The 25720-nt window shown below is 35.6% G+C and overlaps 1 protein-coding gene across 2 annotated transcripts in view; it reads left to right on the top strand.

The window, feature by feature from the left end:
• DCDC1 (doublecortin domain containing 1) overlaps window positions 1–25720 on the top strand; it is a 376416-nt gene that overhangs the window by 316645 nt on the left and 34051 nt on the right. For both annotated transcript variants that reach the window (XM_069469763.1, XM_069469762.1), the window contains exons 19-24: window positions 304–427; window positions 8802–8983; window positions 17189–17288; window positions 19271–19406; window positions 20964–21120; window positions 24979–25137. In XM_069469763.1, the coding sequence (XP_069325864.1) occupies window positions 304–427; window positions 8802–8983; window positions 17189–17288; window positions 19271–19406; window positions 20964–21120; window positions 24979–25137 (858 nt within the window). The remainder of the gene's footprint in view (window positions 1–303; window positions 428–8801; window positions 8984–17188; window positions 17289–19270; window positions 19407–20963; window positions 21121–24978; window positions 25138–25720) is intronic.

Genomic DNA, 25720 nt, shown 5'->3' with positions numbered 1-25720 from the left:
TATTTGTCATTGTTATTATAAAATGACTTTTATTCTACTTGGTCTTTTGTCTCAAATTCCACTGTTTAGTATAACACTGCAAATTTTCCTTAATTTAAGCATGTTTTCCTGATTTAAAAATTTTATTCTTTTATTTGTAATTTATTTTCATTTGTGTCTGTTACAAATAGCATATCAGATTTGGGTTTTTAATTCAAACTAGTTCTTTGCCTAGTACATAGCAAGTATTCAATGAATAAAATGAATATTTTAAAGTAATATTTAACCTTGATTAATTCCTTTTTGTCTTTTATTTTATTTTAGGTGGGCCATAAAACATGAAGGGACCAGTAAGCCAGACCAGTGGAAACATTCCAGAGTTGAAAATCCTCTGTGGAACAAGCTTACCTACATGTGGCCAGTCCTTCCCAGTGGCCAACTTAATGAGGTTGTGTTACTTAGTATGAGAAGTTGCTGTTAAGACTTAATTTCGGGCCCAGCATGTGGTCAAATTTCTTTCCTTTTTTTTACATTTTTAAATGATTTTTAAATTTTTACTTTTTTAAAATTTCAGAGTATTACGGGGGTACAAACATTTTGGTTACCTAACTTGCTTTTGTACCATTTGACTCAATGTTATAAGTGTGTCCATCACCCAGATAGTGTGCATTGTACCCACTAGCTATGAATTTACCCATCTCCTCCTCTCCCTCTCACCTGCTGGATTGCCAATGAATGCCATTTCCATATGTGCACATAAGTGTTGATTGATTCGTTCCAATTTAATGGTAAGTACATGTGATGTTTGTTTTTCCATTCTTGTGATACTTCACTTAGAAGAATGGTCTACAATTCCATCCAGGTTAATACAAGAGGTATTAGTTCACCTTTTTTATGGCTGAGTAGTGCTCCATGGTATACATGTACCACATTTTATTAATCCACTCATGTCTTGATAGGCACTTGGGTTGTTTCCACATCATTGCGATTGTGAATTGTGCTATTGGGAACATTTGAGTGCAAGTGTCTATTTTATAGAATGTCTTTTTTTCCTTTGGGTAAATACCTAGTGTTGGTACCTAGTGTTGATTGCTGGATCAAATGGTAGGTCTACTTTTAGTTCTTTGAGGTATCTCCATAATACTTTCCATAGAAATTGTACTAGTGTGCAGTCCCACCAACAGTGTATAAGTGTACCTTTCTCTCCACATCCTTGCCAGCATCTGTTGTTTTGGGACTTTTTGGTAAAAGCCATTCTCACTGGAGTTATGTGAAATCTCATTGTGGTTTTGATTTGCATTTCCTTGATGATTAGAGATGTTGAGCATTTTTTCATGTGTTTGCTTGCCATTAATCTGTCTTCTTTTGGAAAGTTTCTGTTCATGTCCTTTGCCCACTTTGTAATGGGGTTGTTTGATCTTTTCTTGGTAATTTGATTAAGTTCTTTGTAGATTCTGGTTATCAGCCCTTTACTGTATATAGAGTATGCAAATATTTTCTCCCACTCTGTAGGTTGTCTATTTGCTCTATTGATTGTGTCCTTGGCTGTACAGAAGCTTTTTAATTTGATCAGGTCCCATTTATTTATTTTTGTTGTTGTTGTGATTGCTTTTGGGTTCTTCTTCATAAATTCTTTGCCTAAGCCTATATCTATAAAAGTTTTCCTCACCTCTTCTAGAATTCTTATAGTTTCGTGCCTTGGATTTAAGTCTGTTATCATCCATCATGAATTAATTTTTGTGAGTGGTGAAAGGTACGATCCTGTTTCAGTCTTCTTCATGTGGCTATCCAGTTTTCCCAGCACCATTTATTGAATAGGAATTCTTTACACCAGTGTATGTTTTTGTCTGCTTTGTCAAAGATCAGATGGCAATATGAGGATGGTTTTATATCTGGGTTCTCTGTTCTGATCCATTGGTCTATGTCTATGTTCTTGTGTCAGTACCATGCTGTTTTGGTTACTATAGCCTTGTAGTATAGCTTGAAGATCCTTTTCTTGATAACTTGTGTCCCCTTTATCATTTAGTTCAAAGAATCTTTTGATTTTCATCTTAATTTCCTCCTTGACCCAAATATTGTTTAGCAGTAGGTTGTTTAGTTTCCATGACTTTGTGTAGGAATGAGTGTTTCTATTGGAATTGATTTCTAATTTTATTCCACTGTGGTCCGAGAAGATGCATGGTATAATTTCTATTTTTTTTAAATTTGTTGAGACATGTTTTATGGCCTAGGATGTGATCAGTCTTACAGAATGTCCTATGAGCTGATGAGAAGAGTGTATATTCAATGGTTTTTGGGTAGAATGTTCCATAAATGTCTGTTAGGCCCATTTGTTCTAGAGTTCCATTTACGTCCATTGTTTCTTTGTTTATTTTCTCTTAGGAGGACCTGTCCTCTTTTGTCAGAGGGGTGTTGAAGTCCCTGGCTATTAAGGTGTTGCTGTTTATCATTTTGTTTAGATCAAGTAGGATTTGCTTTATGTAGGTGCTTAAATGTTTAGAATTGTTATATCTTGTTGAATTGTTCCCTTTACCATTATATAATGAATATCTTTGTCTTTACTTTTGTTGATTTGAAGTCTATGTTCTCTGATATGAGAACTGCTACACCAGCTTTCTTTTGGTTTCCATTTGCATGGAATATTGTTTTCCATCCCTTCACCTTGAGTCTAAATGAATTCTTGTGGGTTAGGTGTGTTTCCTGGAGATAGCAGATACTTGGCTTGTATCCATTCAGCCATCCTATGTCCCTTGAGTAGGGAGTTCAAGCCATTCACATTTATTGAAAGAACTGATAAATGGGATAGATTTCTGTTCTTCTTGTTGAGTAGAACTTTATTGCTCTGTTTTACCTCTTGAGCCATTGTGGTAACTGGGCTCTGACCTCTCGCTTTTGGGGGTTTTGACACTGGTGGGCATCTATTGTGCTGATCCATGTATAGCGTAGGTCTGAGTATTTCCTGCAAGGCATATGTGGACTTGACGAATTCTATCAGCACTTGCTTGTCTGGGAAAGACTTAATTCTCCATAAAATGTGAAACTTAGTTTTGCAGGATACAAAATTCTAGGCTGGCGGTTGTTTTGTTTAATAAGATTGAAGAGGGGGGCCACTCCCTTCTGACTTGTAAGATTTCCACTGGGAAGTCTGCTGTAATCCTGTTGGATTTTCCTTTGTAGGTCAGTTGTTGCTTATGTCTTGCTGCTTGTAGAATTTTCTCTTTCACTTTGACTTTGGCCAGGTTGAATACTATGTGTCTTGGAGATGTCCTGTTTGCTATGAATCTTCCCAGAGTTTGATGTGTGGTTAAATTTCTGACAACTTCCATGAAGCTTTTGAATTGCACTTGTTTGATACAAGAGGTCAAGCTTGCTAATTCTTTTGTTTTCTCAATAATTAGAAAGATATGATTAAGTCTTCCATTATGGAGACAAATTTTTCTATTTCTTTTTGAAGTCTGTCAAATTTTACTTTATATATTTTGAAATTTAATTCTTAGGCACATATATGTTCAAAATACTCTATCTCTCTGGTGAATTGAAACTTCTGTAATTATGTAGAAACTCTCTCTAGCTCTTGTAAAGTCTCATTTATCCAATACTAACAGAAATATTTCATTTTGATTCGGTTATTACTTGCCTTGTATTTCTTCTTTCCATTCTTTTAATTTCTGTTTGTATATTCTTGTGTTTTAGAGGGGTCCCCAATAATCAGCATATAGTTAATTTTAAAAAATTGTCTGACAATCTTTGTCTCTAACCTAAAATATTTGGCCTCTTCTATTTATTGTAATTAGAAGTATATACTGTATTTGGATTATTGTTTATTTCTATTTGCCATGACTTTTCTCTTTCTTTTACCCTTATTCTTGTGTTCCTTTATATTGACTTTTTTATCATATTTTTATCATCTGCGAATTTGGAAATTATGCCCTCTATTTTCATTCTTTTTTTGTTATTATCCTGAATATTTTAGTTTGCATGCATAAATGATCAAAATCTAAAGTTAAATATATTTACTCTTCTCTCAATCAAGAAGGTTGGAATCTTTTAACTTCAATCATGATTTGTGACTTATATGCTATTGTTGTCATGTATTTTAATTTTATCATTTAAAGAATTTCCACAAGATGTTAACATTATTGTGTACAGTCAATACGTATTCAGACTTACCCCAATTTTTCATCCTTCTTGTTATAATTCCTCCTTACATCTCAGTCCTACCACCTGGGACTACTTCTTTCTGCCTGGTATATCTTTCTTTTACTTATTGGAAGCAAACTCTTTCAATTTTCACTTATCTGAAAATGTCTTTATTTTGCCCTCATTCATGTAAGGTATTTTCACTTGGCAAACTGAAGATAATCATCAGTGACTTCTAATTTCCATAGTAGTTACAGAGAAATCAGCTATCATTCTAAATGTTAGTTCTTTGTAGATAATCTATCTTTTTTCTCTGGCTGCTTTTAATACCTTCTTCTTTCTTTGGTATTCTATAGTTTCCCCACAACGTATCTGAGAGAAGATTTTTTTTATTTATCCTGCTGCAGAGTCTTAGATTCTTTGGGGTTCTTGAATATGTGAATTGGTATCTTGCATAATTTATGGAAAATTATCACCCAGCACTCTTCAAATATTCTCTCTCTTATATTCCTTCAATCCATTCTTTATAGAATTAGGTGTATGCTAGAGCTTCTCATTTTGGATCTCGTGTCTCTTAACTCATCTTTCATATTTTTCATCTCTTTGCATCTTTATCATGCATTTTTACATCATATTTTCAGACATTTTTCTTCTAAATTATTAATTTTTTTTCCTTCATCTTTGTCTAATATGATTTCAACTCCAAGCAAGGATCAGCCTATGGTATGAATTCTCAATGAAGATTATTTTTCTTCACACAGTAAAAATGTTTGAGATAATCTATTTTATCTGTAACCACTTATGAAGTGTAGCCTATTGTGATTTCTGTTTTATGGAGGGAGAGGATCTCCTATGTGACTTCCCACCTTGGGTGGGCCCTGGAATTTGTCTCCTGAGCTCTTCTCCTGCAAGATCGTAGAAACAGAAACTCAAGTTCCTTGGAGTTTAGCAAATTCCCTCAAGATAAAAGTCAGGTTTAGCATTCTGCTTACCTCTCCAGGTCTCAAGTATGGCTCACTGTATTGCTAGATCAATGACACATCTAAAAGATTTTTTTTTTTGTCAGAACTATATATATTTTTTATTTCCACTTATTATGGGGGTACAAAAGTTCAGGTTATATATATTGCCCATGCCTTCCATCCCCCCGAGTCTGAGCTTCAAGCGTGTCCATTCCCTAGACAGTGCACATCGCACTCGTCATGTAGGTATACACCCATCTCCTAAAAGATTTTTTTAAAAATATTTTGTCTTGACCTTTCTAATTGTTTTCAGAAGAGGGCCAATCAACTTACCTGTTTTGTCATATTTTCTGGTCTCAACCATGTTTTTTCTTTCCCCTTGAAAATCATGATTCCCTGTGCCTCCTCACTGGTTGAATCAGAACCTTCTAAAATAGAATGATGATTAAGGGAAGATTTAAGGAAATATAAACAATATGGAAATATGGAATTGTCTTTATAGTGACTCAGACTGCATTAATACAAAAAATTATTTACCTCTCAGTGGTGATAGCTGCTTTGAGAACTGATCTCATGCTGTTTGCACTTTTAAATATTATTCATCTTAAAAGGTAATTGATTAATATTTTTCTGAACAAACAGAATTTCTTGAGGATACTGAGGATATCAGTATTTTCAAAATATGTTAAAGCTAGTTATCATGACTTTATTGTATGTGTAGCATGCAAATATTTTCTCCCATTCTGTAGGTTGTTAGTTCACTCTAATTGATTAACACTTATGTGCCCATATTGAAGTAACATTCATCAGGTGTCGGGCAGGTGGGAGGGGGAGGAGGAAATGGGTAAATTCACACCTAATGGGTATTGTGCACACTTTCTGGGGAATGGGCATGCTTGTAGTTCTGACTCCGGTGGTGCAAAGGCAATATATGTAACCAAAGTGTTTGTACCCTGTAATATTCTGAAATTAAAAAAAATATGTTAAAACCTAATTAAAACACAAGATTAATGGATTATTTTGGTTTCTTCTATGACTAAGTTCACTGGAAAAATTTATAGTAATTCAAGTTATTTTCTCACCTCTTGGGGAAAAAGTTGTACTTTTCAACACTTAAAGGTAAGGAGCAATGGATTTTCATATTTCAGGAAGAAATTGTTGAAAAAATGAGATTGAAAATATGTAATATTTTGGAATGAGCCAGTGGGGAGTGATTCTAAAATTTCTAAATTGCTAAATTATATCTATTTGGATGGGCTCATGCTAGACAAAAGAAAGTTAAAAGTATACTAATCTGTTAAGAAGTGAGGATAATTAGCAGTCAGAATAAAGTGGGGAAAGGAGGTGTGAGAAGGCTCAAGAGAGAAAATTAAAGAATCTATAATTTTATTAATAACAAATAAATGAAGGAGGGCCAATATAACTAAAAACTTAAATCATTGCTTAAGAGCTGGTCTTTCAAAAAAAAAAAAAAATGACACACTTTCTCTGGTTATGAGAGAGAGGTGAGAAAGAAAAAGTAGAATTATCAATTTAAGGGCTCACCACAGCCCATCAAGGGTCTCCTGACAGTGCAGTTGTGCCATGGAATAGTGTGAACACAGAGAAAACCAATAAGGAAATGAATGGGAACGTAGGAATTCCAACTGGGAAAATGGAGGGGAAAGAAATAGCGCTCCAGTCAGTTTAATTACATACCCATGTTTTTGTTGTCTTTCATTATCTTGACACCATATTTCTCTATTTCCATGAAGGACAAAATGAAAGTGCCTTAAACATCAGAACAGAAATTAAAGTAGCTTAAAGGAAGAACTGATCATGGTAGTCATATATTTGGAAAGTTTTGAAACCTAAGTTAATTTTTTTTATATTTAGGATTGGGTTTTTGTGATGTTTCAGGTGGGCTTCCTTCATCTAACTGGAAAGGAAAGTAAGCAGTCTGAAGTTCACAGTGCTTCAGTGGTGCTAAAGCCAATGTCTGCCGTGGTGACATGAGACAAGTTGGAAGTGAGAAGGTCTAAAAGTAGCTAGAAATTAAGATACACATTTCAGATATTCATCAGAAATAAAGCATGCTTGGGATAGTGAAAAAAAAATCTTAGTTCCACATCCTAATTCTATGAATGAACAGGTATCACAAACAAAGCACAAGGGAGAATCTTGTTTCTCTTGCCTTTCTCTTCCCTGGTTCAGTAAGAAAGGTAAAAATACCAGTTATTTTACACCAAGACTTCAATGTGACAGTGTCATTCTCTCCTGAAGTGACAGATTGATTCATTGAGCAGGTTGGATATGTCACATAAATTAGCAACTTTTGTGACCCATTCTGTGTCACCGAAATGTGCTGCCAGTGGTGACTGTTTTTCTAAAAGAAATCTCTGGAGTGGCTCTGGTAACTCAAAACTCTGGCCAGTGATCTACCTTTAGGAAGCCATCTCACTTCTGTGTATAAGAGAAGACGTATGTGTTCTGCGTCCATCTCCTCTCAGAGTTGCATGAACAGATGTGAATTAAGGGCATGTACTTTAATGTGGTTGATAATTTTAATCATATCCTGCAAAACATTGTTAGTTAAGGTGACATTTTTTGGCTAGCCAGAATTTCTCTATGGGTGATACAGTGCATAGACTTACATTCAGAAGCAATCTCCTTGACCTGAGTAGTGATATAAAATTATTGTAATCAAGGTAGTATGGTACTGTGCAGGGAAAGACAAACTGAAGGGAACAGAAACAGACCTACACGTATATGGAACTGTGATATTTTACAGGTCATTGCAGGTTAACAAGGGATGCTGCCAGGACAATTGTTTATGAAGGTAGAAAAAGAAAGAAAGAACAAACTTTGGCCTTGTCTAACATCATCTCTGATCACCCCTTCCTCCACTTACTCTGCTTTTACAAGTATCTGTCTCTGTGAATGGCAATACCATCCACCCAGGTGTCCAAGCTATGAACGTGGAAGCCATACTTCCCTCCTTTTATCATCCAAACATAATGTTCTATTAATCCTTAAGTCTGAGACAAGGCTTCAGGACTCAGTTATATGGCATTTCTGAGTTAAGTTCCCCTCCCATGTGGTCCCTTAACTCCCATAACCTGTCATTATTATACTTACACTATTGTTGTTCCCAGTCTATTTCTAGGTAATTTTCTGAGAACCCCGCCTATAAATTCCTTGAGGGAGAGTATCCTGTCTAGTTCATAGTTTTATTTCCAGTGACTAGTACTGTGCCTAGAATATAATAAACAATCAATAAATATTTGGCAAATGCATGAGTGAATAAATGAATGTACAAAGTAACAGAATTCTACAATGGAAACATCTGAAATGTGTTAAAGTGATATTATTTCAGGCTATTTTAAAACCACTTTTCACACATTCTTTCTTCACATTGATTAAAGATACTTCACATGTGAGCAAAAAAAAAAATTCCATGTTAATTCAGTTCTTTTCTAGAAAGATATTTCATGAAAGGGATTGGATCACCCATGTTGCAACATAACGCAGATTTTTAGATAAATTTTTAAAATAGGTTATCTTTCCTCTTTATTAAAATAAAGCATTAATCAAAATCATCTGGAACATCTTAGATGCCCAATAAATTTTTGTTGAATGAATGAAAGATTAAGGGTATAAGCAGTGTGTTTAATGTTTTTTAATCTAGAAATGACTCTTCTTATTTACTTATGATTATATTTTTATCATTTCTTTCTGAAGGGGTTTGATTGGCCAATAGAAGGACTGCTTGTTCCAAATAGTCCTCCCATGAAAAAACCCATCTGTAAGACACCAGAGCAATATGTCCCTGTGAGACTCAGAGTTTTGCGGAATGGAGACAAGAATAAAAACAGATCTCTTACTATACTCGGTCCAGCCATCTCACCTGGATGGAAAACACAGTAAGAACAACTTGTTCATACTTCTTATTAAATATGCTTTCTATTTTCTACAGATTTTTGTCTTCATTATGAATGTTTTTTCTGGAGTATTTCTGTATTTATTTAGAAAAAGGGATCTCATATTGATATTTGAAGATGAAAATAGATATTAAGATTCATTTAGTTTCTATGTTAGGAACTTAATTTGAACTCTGATGATTCAGGCTAAGCACAGAAGATGAGTTAGACATGGATAACTCTGATTTTAAAAAGTTCTATGATCAATGTATATTCTGAATTCTCATTTTTGTTTGAGTTTTATTTAATGCATCTTGAAATAAATGAACTCATAAATTCCGTCCTAAATATAGTTTTGTAATTCTTTATTTAAGTTATTATACATAATTACTTATGTTTAAATCTTTGAAATATTTCATGAACAAATATAATTCTCAGAAGTATTACTATATAATTTATATTCTTTCCTTGGGATAGCATTTTAAAAGTTTATAGTCCTAGAAAAGCATTGATCTGCACTTTAGCTTACCTTATGATTGGAATAAAATCTTCCCAAACAGCCAATATTTCTCCAACATTGGAGAAAAGTCACCTGTTATACTTTCATTTCATTTTATGACAAAAGAAATAATAGATCATTGAAAAGGTCTGGTGTAAAGAATGAGTTAAACACATTGTTTCTCATACTATTAGCAGCGATATTACCTCTTGACCTTTCTTTTGAGATGTTTAGAATATCTGAGGCTGCTGATAATAGTTTAATATTACTTTCTTCACATTGATTAAATATACTTCATACATCGCTGAACAATGAGTAACATTCAGATTGGCTGACCACTGAACTGCCTGTAAAGATGATAAAGTAAAAAATTAATCTTCAAAGTATAGTCAAGCCTGAAATTGAAATCTTTGACGCATACATTTTGTAATTAGTTCATTCTGCTAGATGTAAAATGTTAGGGTAATGTCCTTAAAGTAGTATATGACTTTTTTTAAACACTCAAAGTTAACACATAATTTCTGTTCCTTCCTACATTTATTTTTTTAATCTATATTTTTAATTGAGGCTGAAAATTATATACAGATATTATCTGAACATATTAATATTTTAAAATGCATCGTTCAGTCAGGTAATCCAAACGTATTTTGAGAGATTGGCAAATTTGGACAACTATCCAGCACAGAGTATATGAAACTCTCTACTACTGTATGCTATGTTCATGGAACAGTATGTCCTAGTTCATCAGGTATTCAGGTGTTAGAGAGTCACTTCATTCACCATACAAATTAATTATTCCCAAATAATTAAAACACACTGGCATGCACTTGACACTAAAACTCTACTAAATATAGTTTAATCTTTTTTTGCTGATTCTGGAAATGTTCTATAGAATCATCAATAGCATCTCCACACACACACACACACACACACACACACACTCACACCCTGATCTTTATTTAAGTATTGGTTAACAGAAAGTTTAAATGGAAAGAGTCTTGGATTACATTAGGTTGACTGTGTTGCCCAGATTCAGAGAACACCACTCACATTGTCATCATTATGCATGGCTTCCTAGAGTTGTGCAAGGTAGAAGCCCTGCTATGTTACTTTTAATAAGTCCAAGTTACATATTTTCTAGAAGAAATAAATTCTATTAATATATAGCAGCCGGGCATGGTGGCTCACACCTGTAATCCTATCATTCTAGGAGGCTGAGGCAGAAGGATCACTTGAGTCCAAGAGTTTGGACCAGCCTGGGCAACATAAAGAGACCCCATCTCTACAAAAAATAAAAATAATTATCTGGTGTGGTGCCTGTAGTCCCAGCTACTCAGGAGGCTGAAGCAGGAGGATCGCTTGAGCCCAGGAGTTCGAGGCTTCAGTGAGCTATGATAATGCCACTGCAGTGTAGCCTAGTGACAGAGTGAGACCTTGTCTCAAAAAAAAAAACCACTAAAAACAAGAAACAAAAAACCATATACGGATACATTATTTGCATTAACCTGAAACTTATGTATAAGAAGAAAGAGGGTTGGGCCATTTAGTGTCTTTACAAGCAAAATCATGCTGGAATGATGAAATACAGATCCATTCTAACCAAATCCTGCTCTAGTAACATGCTATACTTTAGCTATTTAATAATCTAATTGAGACAGTTTTGAGGGGTTTTTTGTTGTTGTTATTGGTTTCTCTATCTGCAAAGCCAAAGGAAGATCAGATAGTATTTGTTGATTACCTAGGTGTTTATTACTCTTGGCAAGTGACAAGATCTTGTCAATTAGTCTTGATAATGGCTGTCAAGTTCATGTAAGTTAAGACCTTCATAAGTTTTCTTGTGTTACAGGCAAATTTCATCTCTCAGAGCTACAAAGGAAAATTTTATAAGTGATATTTTAAGGAATTTTAAGAGGAAAGGCCCAATATGAGGCTTTAAAGGAAATTTTGTATTTTAGATAATTTTAATATATGTATTAGTTATTAGTAAGTTATGCTCTCTGGACTCACTCAAGATCCTTAATAGAGCTTTTAGGGCCGTTTGTGACCTATCCCTGCATATTTCTCTAGCTCTATTTCTTATCAACACTCCTCCACCATTCCCACTCTCACCCCCTCCATTTTCCAACACCTCTGATCTGTCTTTATGGTAAAGATCTTTTGAGAATGAGTTTAGACTTCATTTCTAGATTTTTCACTCTGAACTAGATGCTCCCTCCTCTCGAGTGTTGTTGCTGCTATGTCCTCCACTGCTCCCATCACCCTGGGCTTTCCACTGGCACAGCACCTACCATTCTATTTCATGATTAACTGCTTATGTCTCTATCCATGAGACAGAAAACAGGAATGATGTGTGATTCATCCATAGCAGATGTGCAATCTGCTGTGGGATGGTCATGGAACATTGTGTCCTGGTTAGTCAAGTAGAAAGGTATTAGAGAGTCACTTTGTTAACCATGTGATTAAGGGCCCACAATAGGCCCTAAATCAGTGCTACTGAATGAATAAATAACTATATTTGATCACCATTTCTAATGAGTGAATGAATAACTATGTAGTGTTTGATCACTATTTCATTTAATAAAATATGAGGATTTTAAAAATGCACAGAATAGTTTTCTAACTTAAAAATTTGAACAGATTTATATTCCAATTTAGCATACTTTTTCTATAACCATCATTGTTTATTTTTCAATTTTAAAATGTTTAGGTTTGGATTAATAATAGGACAATATATGAATAAAACATTACAGATAAAATGAATGCAATCTCTGAGTTTTCTTAAAAGATGATAAATTTACATTTCAGAGAGTTCAGCATTATTAGAAAAGAATTTTAAATAGTGAAAATTTATTTTCTTATATGAATTATTCATAGTATCAATGTTTATCTAATAACATGTCCTATTATTGAATATTTCATATGAAGTTTAATATTTAATTGTAATAGTTTTTGAAACAGTATTTTTTAAAGAAAGAAAGATTATTTTAGGGCAAATCGCAATAAATTTTTTCACATATTGGAACATGTTGAGAGATAATTAATGTGTACTGACATATCAATCAAATCTTGGATCATTTGTTTCAGAAATGTTAACACTAACAGGAAAGAGAAAATCTGTGTCACTAAGTATTCTGGAACAGAAACAAACCAGAGTGAATTTCACCAACTTTTGGAAAGGTAAATACTTAATATTTTAAATGTAAAGGTATTTTCTATTCAAATGCCTGAATGATTATGTATTATAGATAATGCACAATACATATGTACCTGCATAAAAAAAAATACTTGTTAATATAATGATTCTGGAGTTTTTAATCTGTAAAATATATAAACTATGTGAGTCTATAATACTAATACTAAGTAGTATAATTTTTCTCCTCAAATTTCAAGGTCAGGAAATCCCCTAGCTTTCTGAACTACCAACTCTATAAATATAAATAATTCTCATTTAAAAATATGTTCCACAATTTACAACACCTTGCTCTGGTTTATATTTGCTTGAATTGAGACCAGGATAGTTAAATTTTTATATTTTATCTACTATAAACCAATTTTTAAAAATCACTCTTAGTCCATTTTGTGTTGCTGTAAAGGAATACTTAAGGCTGGGTAATTTATAAATAAAAAAGGTTTATTTGGCTCACAATTCTGATGACTAGAAAGTTCAAGATTGAACATCTTCATTTGGTGGGGGCTTCAGTCTGCTTCCACTTATGGCAGAAGGTGAAGAGGAGCTGGTGTGTGTAGAGATCACATGGCAAGAGAGGAAACGAGAGAGAGAGAGAGAGAGAGAGAGAGAGAGAGGAGGGAGGTGCCAGGTTCTTTTTAACAACTAGCTCTTGCAGGAACTAATAGAGAGAGACTTCACTCACCCCTAAGGGAGGGCATTAATCTATTCATGACCCATGACCTAAACACCTCCCATTAAGCCCCACCTTCAACATTGGGGATCAAATTTCAACATGAGGTTTGGAGGGGACAAACATCCAAACCATACTATTAACCTTTATCATATTTGTGAAACTTGTTGTGATTTTTCTTTTAATCAATATTTTCTACAAAATCGAGAATTAGGTAACTGCTCAAAGGTGGGGCACCTGGTATGAACTTTTTTGTAAAATATGCCTTGCTAAATATGAGGGGGCAGTCTATTGACTGTAAGGAAAATTATGCTATCTTTCGTCATTTAATAATTCACTCTAGACAGTTTTGAGGTTCACATCTCTTGTTGATTTTTCCTACGGAGCTTAAAGAATATCTGATAGTATACTAAGCCCCATTTTAGAATCATAGATATAGAACTGTTTTTTGTTGATACCTTCTACTTCCTATAAAGTTGCTGGCAACATGGAGATTAGGAGGCAAGGGAATTGATTTTAACCCCAGCTTTGCTATTAAATAGCTTGAAGGCTTCAGCAAAGCCCTGCCCTTCTCTGAGCCTTGTTTTCCTCGTCCGTTAAATAGGAGAGTTGGCTGAAGAGTGAAGAAGGCAAGAAAGAATTTTACTCTTCTCAACAGCATCTATTGTGTTTATATTATGTGTATCATCTAGTTTTGGATGTTCAGCAGGTTTTTTGTTTTTGTTTTTTTCTTTGTTTTTTTTTTTAAAGGGCAAGCATTCCTTGCTTTCAAAGAATTTCCAACTTTTTGGGGAAGACAGTTTACTTAGTGAAACAATCAGAAAACCACATATGGCCGTATTTAACTATACGTAACTGAAAATGATCAAGGGATCACTGTATATATAACCAGGAAAGAGAGAGAACCTCATGAGGGGCAGCTGTCAGGGTAGACCACCAAGAGAGGAAAGAAAATGAGACAGAAATACAAAGCAAGAAGATAAAAGAAGAAATTAAACACTTTCCTGGAGGTTTTGTTATTTTGAAATAACTGGAAGAATGTGGTGGAGCTCTCTGGGGTGGAGTTCCCTGGCAAGTGACTGGTACAAGGAGACTTCCACTGCTGCCCAGCGCTATAGCTGCCTGTGGCTCTAGGAGACACAGGTCCTTTCTTCTCCCTGCTGCCCTTTTCTCTCAGGGACACCTTGGATTGTATTGGAATACAGTCCTCAGGGATGCAGCTCCATTTGATTCTCCTCCTTTGTTCCAGGCTTGAGAAAGCAAAGTCAGAGATAAGCCTCACTTTCCTGAACTCTCTATAAACCTAAGCAGGCCACATGGTTGCCCATCCTAACTCCTGGGGTGAGAGTCAGAGAACTTTATTTCTGGGGACTTTGCCTCCATGTAACAAAAAAATTCTGGACTATTCCTTCAGTATCTTGACCTCAGTTTCCTCACTTTCCAGCTCTAATATCTTATCATTCTATGATGATGCCCTCTAAGGAGGCCACAGGATGCAGTAAAAGATCCAGAGATATTTAGGTTTGAATTTCAGCTTTCACGTACTACCTATGTGACCTTGAGCAAAAAACTTCACCTTCAGGCTCAGTTTCCTTTTCAGTGAAATGAGCTGCTCAGAAATGGTGTGAGAATTCAATTTAAGAGAAGACATGAAATGCTTGCAGTGCTTGGTCCATTTTACTAATGCATTGCTGACTTTTTATGTCCCAGGCACTTTACAGGTATTCATACATTTATCGGTTAACTATCCCTATGAGATAAGGACTGCTATATCCATCTTTTACTGATGGGGCAAATGAGGCTCAGAGAAGTTCAGTAACTTTTTCAAGGTTACACAGCCCATAAATGAGAGGGCTAGAATTTGAATGCAGGCAATCTGACTCCGGAGCACACACTACATTATTAGGTGCTTAAGAGTCAATTCTTTTCTTCTTCTCTCCCCATTTATGTGGGCTAGCATGTGAACTTGTTAGAGGAATGAAATACAGAGGAAACCGCTTTTCCCAGTCCTCTCCAACCCACCTGTATAAGCCAAATTCAGCATTAAAACTGGGGTTTCAAAAGAGAGAGGAAAAAATATTCACCAACAACCTATTTCTTATATTCTCTCACCCATTGTCCTGAAACAGAATACTCCGTGGTTCTAACATTCTGCCCAGGAAGATGTGAGTGGGGGCAGATACAATAATGTTATCTCTTCTTAGGCCATACTATAACTGCTTGGATCTGCAAACATAGCAATTTGGGGGAAGTAGAAGGAATTGGGTTGGGAATTTGAGTATCACCCAAACAGAAGCAGACAATTCTTGTGACTTACACTCAGTTCTCTTATAGTTTCCTCCCACCCACATCTCACCAGTTCCTATACTCGAGGAACATGGCCCAGTCCTTCCTGGTCCGTCAGTCTCCAGAGTTGTGATGTGAGAAGCAGGGACTTAGTTACCACTGGTTTATTTACTTCTTAGATTCCCTCAGAGAAATGGAGGGCCTAATTATCTGCTTAATTGCTCTATTCCATTGCAGGAAATAAAATTTAGAAATACTCTTCATACAGATGAGTCTTGCTAATGAGCATAAAGTTACCTCAAATTCATTTACTATAAGCAGTACATTCTAACACAAAATATATTTGGCAAGAATCATGCCCTTGCCTTCTTCCAAAGGCAGGATCATCACACAGTGCTCTTTAGGAAATGCCCCATCACTCCCCTCTAGCTCTGTTTTTCCCTCCTCACAATTGTATCTCTTTACCTCTATCCTAAACTGGCTGTCCAGTCTCTCCCCTCCTCCAGCCCATTTTCCGCCTTTCTGGCAGTAAACTTTCTAAAGAGCAGATCTGACAACACGATGCGTCTGCTCTAACACCTTCAGTACCTTCCTGATTTATGGCACAGAAACCAGGTTCATCAGTCTGGAATCCTAAGTGCTTTCAGTTCGTTCCTGTCTTCTTTCCCAGCTTTATCTTTTCCCTCTTCATCATACACTCAGCTCTAGTCTATCCAACCCTTTCTGATGAGCTCCTATTTACCCTTTAAAACCTAACCCAAATGTCACTTCCTTGGATAAGGCTCCCTTGGAGAAACTCGTTTTTCCTGTGTTCTCACAGCACACTGGCAAGGTGCCTATGACAGCGCTCATTTCATATTACACTTCAGTTGCTGACCTGTCTCCACCCTTGACCAGATAGGGAGTTCCTCAGGGAACAGAGAAACTGTCATTTATCTCAATATCACAGGGCTTGCCTAGTGCTTGTTTGGGGGGTGACATGAGGAGGGGGAAAGAAAAAAATGTTTAATGTTTAATATTTAGCTAGGCTAAATAGTTCAGTTTCAAAGGAAGCTAAAGGACTATAGCAATCACTTCTGGGGAAGGGTGATGGGGAACTTGGTGAGAGATGTGACTTTGACAACCTTGCAGAAAGATCAAAACTTCAAGAGAAAAAGCTAAGGAAGATGTTTTAGGTAGAAGGAAGAGCATGAGCACAGGCACAGAAATAGGAAAGTGTGGAACATATTGAGGAATGAAAAGTCAATAGCAATGTGCCTACCTGTTGGTTGGTCATGCCTGGCACTGTGCACAGCACTTTGGAAAATTAACCTTTCAGCCTCACAGAAAGTCTGGAAGGTAAGAAATTTAGGCATAGAGAGGTTAAATAATTTCCCAAAGTGCCACAACTTAGAAAACGAGACTCAAAAGGGTCTGACAGGCTCCAGAGTCCAGCTCTTGGTTGTCTCGCAATCCTGCAGAGTTGTCATTAATGATCCAGTCCCTTGATTTATTTTATTTTTTTCCTATTTGCTACCTGAAGCTTTCTGTATGCAAGGTCAATTTTTATATCTCTTTTTACAGGTGCACTGAAATTTTAAATTTACCTTCTGCAGCTCGGAGATTGTTCAGTGAAAAGGGGAAGGAAATATTTACCCTAGAAGACCTGCAAAGAGATGAACTGGTAAAGACGTGGATTTGAAACTAAAAATATTAATATATGAATATCACCCAAGTAAAAATGTCCTTAACTATAAGACTGCATATGCTTACTATTTTTATTCTTATTTTTTTTTTCAGAATTATCCTAACTGAGCAACCATTAGAAAGTAGCACTAAGAGCTACTTGTTGAGAGCTTTCTATGTGTCAGGCATGGTTTTCAAAGCAGTGTATAAATTAACCCTTGTAACGCTCATCATGACCCTATGAGATGGATATTTTCATTATCCCCACTCTATAAATTAAGGAAGAAACTGGAGAAGGTCAAATTATTCACCACTTGTAATTTCTGTCTCCTACTCTGAAGGAGATAGATACTCTACTCTTTTTGAGAGCTTCAAAATGGAGTTGTTTAATGATTTCTTCCTAAATGATAATTTTGCTTTTTCAGGAAAAAAATTATATCTACTTTTTCACACACTGTATTTTAGGTTGCTGGAGAAGGCTGAAAAGTAGAAGGATTTTAGTGGCCCAGCCTTTTCTCCCATTTATGGAATTTGAGGCCCCAACTTAAAAAAAGTTTAAAACAAAACAAAACAAACAGGAAAAAAAAGCTTGCCTTGACTGATACCTAAAATTCTTTGAAGAGAACAAAGCTTATCAGAACTTGACTCAGGCTCTGATCATAAAGACCGCTTGAGAGAGTCTTGAACCAAAGAACCATTGACTAGTATCAGAGGCAGTGTGGTGGGGTGGACAGTCTGTTGTTCCTGGAGGCTGGTAGATCTTATTTTGAATGCTAATGCTGTCATTTACAAATTTTCTGTTTATTTATTTTTAATGTTTTTTTTGTGTGTGCTTCTATGCTCATTCACTGTGGTTTTTTTTTTTCAGAAAAAAAATTAAGGTAGATTGCATTAAAACATAAAATACAAAAAGATACATTTAATGTAAGATAAGCATAGATAAGGCCACCAGGGCAATGGGAGTATGGGTGTGAGGAGGATAAGATGGAGCCAGGAGTGATTGAATATTTGCTAGAAATTAACCTGTGACTGCCCTGAGCAGCCAACATGAAGATGGAAACATGAACAGTTACATGATTAAATATGTTCACAAAAGAAAAAGAAGCCCATTTTTCAAGAAAAAAAATTTTTAAGGAAGTTTTTCCTGGATCTTCATACAAAGAATGTTTGTAATGATCCGTGTGAATGATCAGAAATGCAGCACTGAATTTCTTTCTTCTTACTGAGTCTTTCTCAATATATCACTATTTTTTCTCATCTTTAAAGAAATATGTATTCATTCATTTAAGGACATTTAAGAAATGCATATAAGCAAAATGAAAAGGAAAACATATCATCTGTAGTCTTATTATATAGAAATAGCCATGTTAACATTTTGGTGTTTGTACTACAAGTTCATTTATACCAGGGGTTATTAAACTTTTACTGTAAAGGGTCAGATAGCGGATATTTTGGGCTTTGTGGACAGTAGGATCCCTATTGAAACCTCAACTCTGCTACTGTAGTATGAAAGTAACCATAGACAACATGTAAAAGAATGGGCATAGCTATGTTCCAATAAATCTTTATTTACAAAAACAGGCAGCAGACCAGATTTGGGCTGCACCCATAGTTTGCCAGCCTCTGACTTGTACCTATTTCCCTTCCTTCCTTCCTTGTCCTTTCCTTCCTTTTTTCTTCCTTCTTTCCCCTCCTTTCTTAAAAAATATTTTTAAAACTTTTATTTTGAAATAATTATAGATTCACAGGAAGTTTCAAAGATAGTATAGAGAAGTACTTTTTAAACTCAGTACAAAACCCTTGAAATTCATCAAAGTTGTTGCCTTTATCAGCAGTTTGTTCCTTTTTATTTCTGAGTAGTATTCCATAGTTTCTTTAATCATTCACATGTTGTAGATCATTTTGATTGTTTCCAGTTTTGCTATTATAAATGCTTCTGTGAACAATTGTATACAGGATCATGGACTCTTTTTTTGATAGATCTATGTTTCATGTGGAGAACATTGGATCAATCCTGATCTGTCCATTGCTCAGCAAAAGAAACAAATCTTCCTGAGGAACCTAGCATCAGACATTTCCAAAATTCAAACCTTCTGCAACACACGTAAGATAGAAGGTAAGCATTGGAATTATTTGCCTTAATATATTCTGCCAAGATAAAATGCTTGATGATATTACTTTGCTTGAAAAAAATCCAAGTTTGTTTAAGCAGCTCATATTTCACCTCTGCATCTTGCTATTTATCTCTTTAGACTAACATATATTTAGTAGGGTTGCATATTTTAGTTCATACTACAATTTAGATGTGCAAAGAAAACATAATCTCTTCATTTTGTCTTTAACAGAACTGGCTTTCTTTGTGAGCCTTGTGCATTGTTATCAAGGAAAAGAAATTAAATGTCCAATTGGCTTTAAATTTTGTCCCATCTATTAATTTAATTAGCCCCTTGGGAGAGCTTTCAGATGTCTTAGTTTCCATACCACATTAGTTCCTCTCTAGGATAAAGAAAAAGCACTTGCTTCCTGGGCTCTGGTGGCTGAAATCTATGGCTGGGGTGACTTGTGTTCCATTCTTTTGTCCCAGACAATGCTCTGGGTGGGTGATGCTTCCTGCCTAACTCAGCCTCCCTTCTGCTCCCTCTGGCCCTCTGAAGCCTGGCTCTGACTGAGTGGTCATCTCTGCAGTCCCTGCTGCGGAGCCAACTCACCTCTGCTTGGCAACCACCTCTTGAAATCTCCCCAGCAAGACTCTCAGCAAATCCTGGGCCACTGCTGTACCTCCCAGAAACCAGATGCAGTTTCACATGGCTGTGCCTCAGATTGGAGTAGCAAGGGTAGCTTGAGAGGTAACCCCTGTTCACAGTGTCCTGGACAATGGGCAGTCTCCTCAATGTTTCCCTGGTTTAGCTAAGATACCCAAAGCGAAGCCAATGGGTAGAATTGGATACCATGTGCTGGTTTTCTGGCTTTCTCTGTCTTGTGCCCTGAATCCCCTCTGGCCCAGAAATGGTGGTTTTTCTCCAGATCAATCCTGAATTTAAACCTTGATATGGGAGCTACAGGCTCATACATCATGACTGTTCCATCCTGAGTTGCATTGTTGTTGTCTTATGGCAATATGGTATTTGAATGTCAAAAGCTATCTTTGGACTTTTGCTTTCCTTGTGTAACCTTCCTAATTTCCTCATGATCCTCCTCTTTCCCTTAAGACTGCTCAGGATCCAGGACAAAGGTTCTATACAGAGAAAAGAAAAAGTGAAAAAAATATATAATTTAAAACATTATCCTATTACATATATCAAACATTGTACAGTAAAACTTTGCATGTGTCTTTCAAGTCATTGGAACTTTCACTGACAAGTTTGGATCCCAGAGAATGATCTAGAAAATATATCTGAATCATGTAGACCATTTGAATAGTTAGAATCTAAAATAATTCACTTATTTTTAGAAAGACCTATTTTTAGTATTTTTTGACTAAGAATATCTTAAGAGAAAAGAATCTATAAAAATTAAATGAAATTAAATCTGACTTATTAGATCAAAGAACAAACGATGTATAGACCGAAAAGCTGGAAATTTTTTGTATTTGTATTTTAGCATGTGTTTTTAAATTCCTGGTACTCTACGATTGTAACTAATATGTCCTTGCAATTTGTGCATTTCTGCTCAGGTCTTGTTTTAGAAGTCCAAAGTCACATTGTATCTGGAGGTAAGCTTGCTGTGAAACCGATAGCAATTTTTGGAGAAAAGAAGCAAGTTACAGAAGCAGAAGAAAAGCAAATGCAAAAAGATACTTTAACAACAGAAAATGCTTCCACTGAAATTCTGTAAGTAATCAGTGTAGCCAGAAAAGCTACCTGGCTGCTTTTTGAACTCAGCTCATTAGCCTGACAACAGCACAGAGCCCACGCAGGGAGCCCATGCCAAGTTTGTGAAACTGATGGCAGGTGAAGAGCTAGTATTTAATTAGTTTTTTGGCAAGAGGATAGAACTGGAGCTTCAATGTTCAACCATTACAAGGATCTACTTTCAGTTATATTGTTATAATGTTACTATTTTAAAAGACTAGAATCTTAGAATTGTAGACATTTATTTGAGGAATTTATCATGTTTTGTTTCCATAAACATTAACTTTAGGAACAGTTAAGTTTCTTCCCTAACCTAGGTTCAAGTTAGATGCAGGTTAATATACAGTTACCTTTCTAGATCATTGAAATAGCTTTCTGATTGGTTTCTATCTCCATAATGTCTTCCTTTCAATTCACCTCTAAGTTCCAATTGTGGACAGTTATCTTTCTGATACACAATCCTTCTCACACAGGTTTTCAATAGCTACCTATTGCAGACAGAAAAAATTATTAGTCTGGAATTCCAAGCCCTCTGACCCTCATCCATGCTTGTCATTGACCTTCCTGTGCACTCCCATGCTGGCTTCCTCTCCACACTTTTTCCTCCTGCCACATGAACTCCAAGCTCTGCTCAGCCAACTACAAGCTGTCGTCTGCATTTGGCACAATCCATTTACATTCTGTTGCAGACCTCTGAACTACATATTAATTTCTCTCTACCTGAAGTACTTTTACTTGCCCTGTACTTATCTGCAGAATGACTCTTCATCACCGAAATCAATTACAGCAATGATCGTATGTAGCAATGTATTTATCAGGCCCACCCCTCCCCGCACCAACCTGGGAACCCAACTCATTGAAGGCAAGAACTTTGTCACATGTGCTCTCGAAGAGCAGAGTAACTGGCTTTAATCATCATTTACTGAATAAATGAAGGAAGGAATGAATTAGTTTCCAAATTCTAAAACCCAAAATACGTGGTCAGTTACCATTGTAATAATTATGAAAATTAATATATATGTATCATTGTTACAAACTGTTTCTGTCCTCAGTTATAAGAATATGGTGAACTTATATTTTCAGAATCAAATTTCCTCATTTGCTGGGTGATTCACTTGGTCCTATGACCTGACACTAACAAAGGTAGTAGAAGTCATTTTTTTCAGAGAGAATGAACTGTCCTGGATGACATCTTTCTCAACAGTTCGGAAATTGAACAGAAATTTTCCTAATATTCCCTTCTGAAGAATGTGTCATCTAGCCTCTTAGTTATTTAGTCTGCACTTAGAAAAAAAGTAAATAAATGTAAAGTAAGAAAAAAGAAAGAAACATCTTTTAGAGCAAAGATCCTCATTGTTCTGAATCATAGATTTCATCAAAGCCTGGAGTCTTTGAGGAAAAGTAATTGTGTCCACTCAAAACACAATACAGACATCTCATGCACATTCTAAGTTAGATTTTTTTGCTTCAGCCTCTTCTTGAATACTCCCAGTAATAGTCACTATTTCACGAGGCAGCCTTTCCGATGTTTACATAATTAATTATTTAGGATATCTCCATCCCATGATTTCATCTGTTTCTCTGTACTATGACCTATTCCTCTTCTACTTGACAGTCCTTAAAATATTTGAAATATTTATTAGTACACTGGGTTATCTCATTTCCAGGTCAACTTTCACTAGTTCTTTAAACCATTTCTGATGACATGGTCCTAAATCATCTTACATTAAAAACTCACTAAGATTTCCCAGACTTTCTTAAAAATGCTTTTTTTGGAGGTGTTTGCATATTTGAGAATTGAGATGATTTAAGGAGGGACATCCATAAAATAAGAGGCTAGAACATAAATCTAGAAGGAACCTTTGTGATTGCTTTTTGATTATAAAGTTGTCCAGTAAAAACAATAAGAAGCAAAATGAAAACTAAACTCTGGGAACACTGGCCTCCCATTTTTATGCTTTATGGATAAAAAGACTTTCAGAGCATAGAGCTTCAAGGAAACTTTCTCATTTTCTCACCAAATTATAGGTACCCTGCCTACCTCTTGAGCCTTGTCTAGTACTACCTTTCCCCTCACTCACTGCATACCTGTCAAACCAATGTCTTTCTGGTCCTCAAAAGGTGAAAATGTATTTTTGCTTCAGAGCCTTTCCATTTGTTCTTTTCTCTACCTGGAATGCTCTCCTTCTAGGTCCTCACGTGGCTGTCTCCTTCCCATTGTCCAGATCTCAATTCAAATGTCACCTCTCAAAAGAACCTTCTCTGATTCCATTACTAAAGTAGACCTCGCCTCACCTCAGTAATTTCCATTACAATATCCTGTTTTATTCCATTTACTGCATTTATCTTATTTATTTATTCATTTGCATATTATCTCTTTTCTTCCCACTAGAATACAAACTCCATAAACTCTAAGAACTTATCTGTTTTATTCATTGTTATATCCCCAATGCTTAGCACTCTGTGCCTACGGTATAGTAGATGTTCAATAAGCACTGGCTAAAGGAATGAATAACTAATGAATGATTTATTTTATGAATGAATGAACAAATGAATAAATTAATAAAGTAATATGGATTTTAAAATGACTGCTCTAAAACTGACTTGATTATACTTTATTTGCCAGGAAGCTCCATAGCTGATAGATAAATTCCAAGTAAGAAAATTAAACATCTGATTTTGGGTGAAGATTCTTATTTGTACTTTGCTAACTTTGTTACAACTAAGAATGACTTTTTTCTTCAAAGAAATGGAGTTGGTGAGAAAGCTGCGTTTTTTATTTTTAACACAAGATGGCACTGTTGTTTTTTAACTATTAGGGAGGTTTTTGACTTGAGAAGCCACTTGTGCTGCATGCAGTTCTGAATGAGGCAGTCATTACATTACCCCACCAGTTTCATATCCACACGTGATACTTCCATTACATTTTAAAAGTGTACAATCAGCTCTACTAGCACAGGAACTGTCCCTGAAGATGTTGGTAACTCTATAATGCTTGCAGTTACATCAAATTATCATAAGCACGTTGGCGATCACAGTCTGCCCCAGAGAACTTTATTTACGTGTATGCATATTTAGAGTTGAAATATGCTTCCTGCTTTGCCTGAATATTTATCCTGCTCTCAGCCAAGCATTCCTCATATTATTTCATGATTCCACTAAAGGCAAATGTGCTCTCAACAGTGGTCTGGAACTTGATATATACAGTTCTGTACGGTGGTTACCGTTCCTATTCACATCTTCGTCTTAATAAGTCAGAGGCTGGCTCAATTATTCAAACTATGACTAATTTAAGTGTTTTAGTATATTATTCTCTATCACAAGCTGGCACATATGTGCAGATGCTATTTAAGTCACTCTCTAGATTTCTCTATTGAGAGGAAAAATTAAGTTAATTAAGATTTCTTAACATTATCTAATGAGTAAACTTTATGAACCCCAGCAATCTAGGCTGTACTGTTGCAGACAGAATTATGACCCATTTATGGAGTAGGCAGAAAGAGTCTCATTACATGTTCATTATGAATTTCTTAAACCACTGGGTAGTCTTACTCTTTATAATTTTTGAAATATACGTAGTCCCATTTTTTCTAAGTAAATATAACAAAGATCAATGCTGTTTATTATGTGATTGAGGAATTTTATGTACAGCCTCATATTAAAAGAATAAATGATGCATTAGCAAGATGTGGACTTTGAACATTAGGCACCCTTATGGAAATATGATTTATAGATCTACCAGTGTCCTGCAGGATATGATCAGACTATACCTCAGAAAAAATCCTGTGAACACAAATCAGAATTCTTAGACTTGGGTTTGCTTCTGATCCCTGATAGAGATTCACATGCAAGGGCCCATCTCCGAATGAAGGCTTGTCACACACTTCTCAGGTATGCCTGGCAGGAAATTTTGCATGACTTTGATGAGGATGACAGTCTTCCAAAGAAAATGGAAAAAGAGCTCTTTGACAATGTGGAACCACAAAAGAAACACAGGTAAAAGTTGCAAAAAATTACTATTAGAGAGTTCTGCCTACCCTTAGATTCTCTCAACTTGGTACAAACATATTCCTGGCCTTTTTTGCTGCTGTCAGCTGCTGTTTCTATCAACATGCACATTTTTATCCTATGTTTTTGATTATAAAGTATTTGCAAAAATTTGTGGGTAGTTTCTTTCCCCCTTGGTTTATTTTGTGCAGTGTAATACAATTTCTTGCTCATTGGTGTGTCTTTTCTACTAAACAGTATGCTCATCCACCTTTGCCTCCTAAGACCTTAGCACAGAACCTATGTATTTGTTGAATGAATATGAGTGAACTTATGAATAAACATGTAGGATGTGATGCCTGATGTGTTTAAGAAATTAGTAAAATGCAATTTCTTCCTTTTTAATTTAATTATTTTTGGTCAATGTCCAAAATTTGGCCAATGTCCAGGAATTTATAGTACTTTGTATTATTACATAATCTTTAGACATTTATTCAACATTATAGCAGTTACTGGAATATGTGAATTAAATGGTTTTGACACTTTAACATTTAGCATTAGACCAGACACAGTGTAGGGGAGTAGGGACTTA

This window comes from Eulemur rufifrons, chromosome 6 (assembly GCF_041146395.1).
Source record: "Eulemur rufifrons isolate Redbay chromosome 6, OSU_ERuf_1, whole genome shotgun sequence".
NCBI classification, from domain to species: domain Eukaryota; kingdom Metazoa; phylum Chordata; class Mammalia; order Primates; family Lemuridae; genus Eulemur; species Eulemur rufifrons.
The sequence above is the reverse complement of the archived record's forward strand: the minus strand, read 5'-3'. Positions and strand labels throughout refer to the sequence as shown.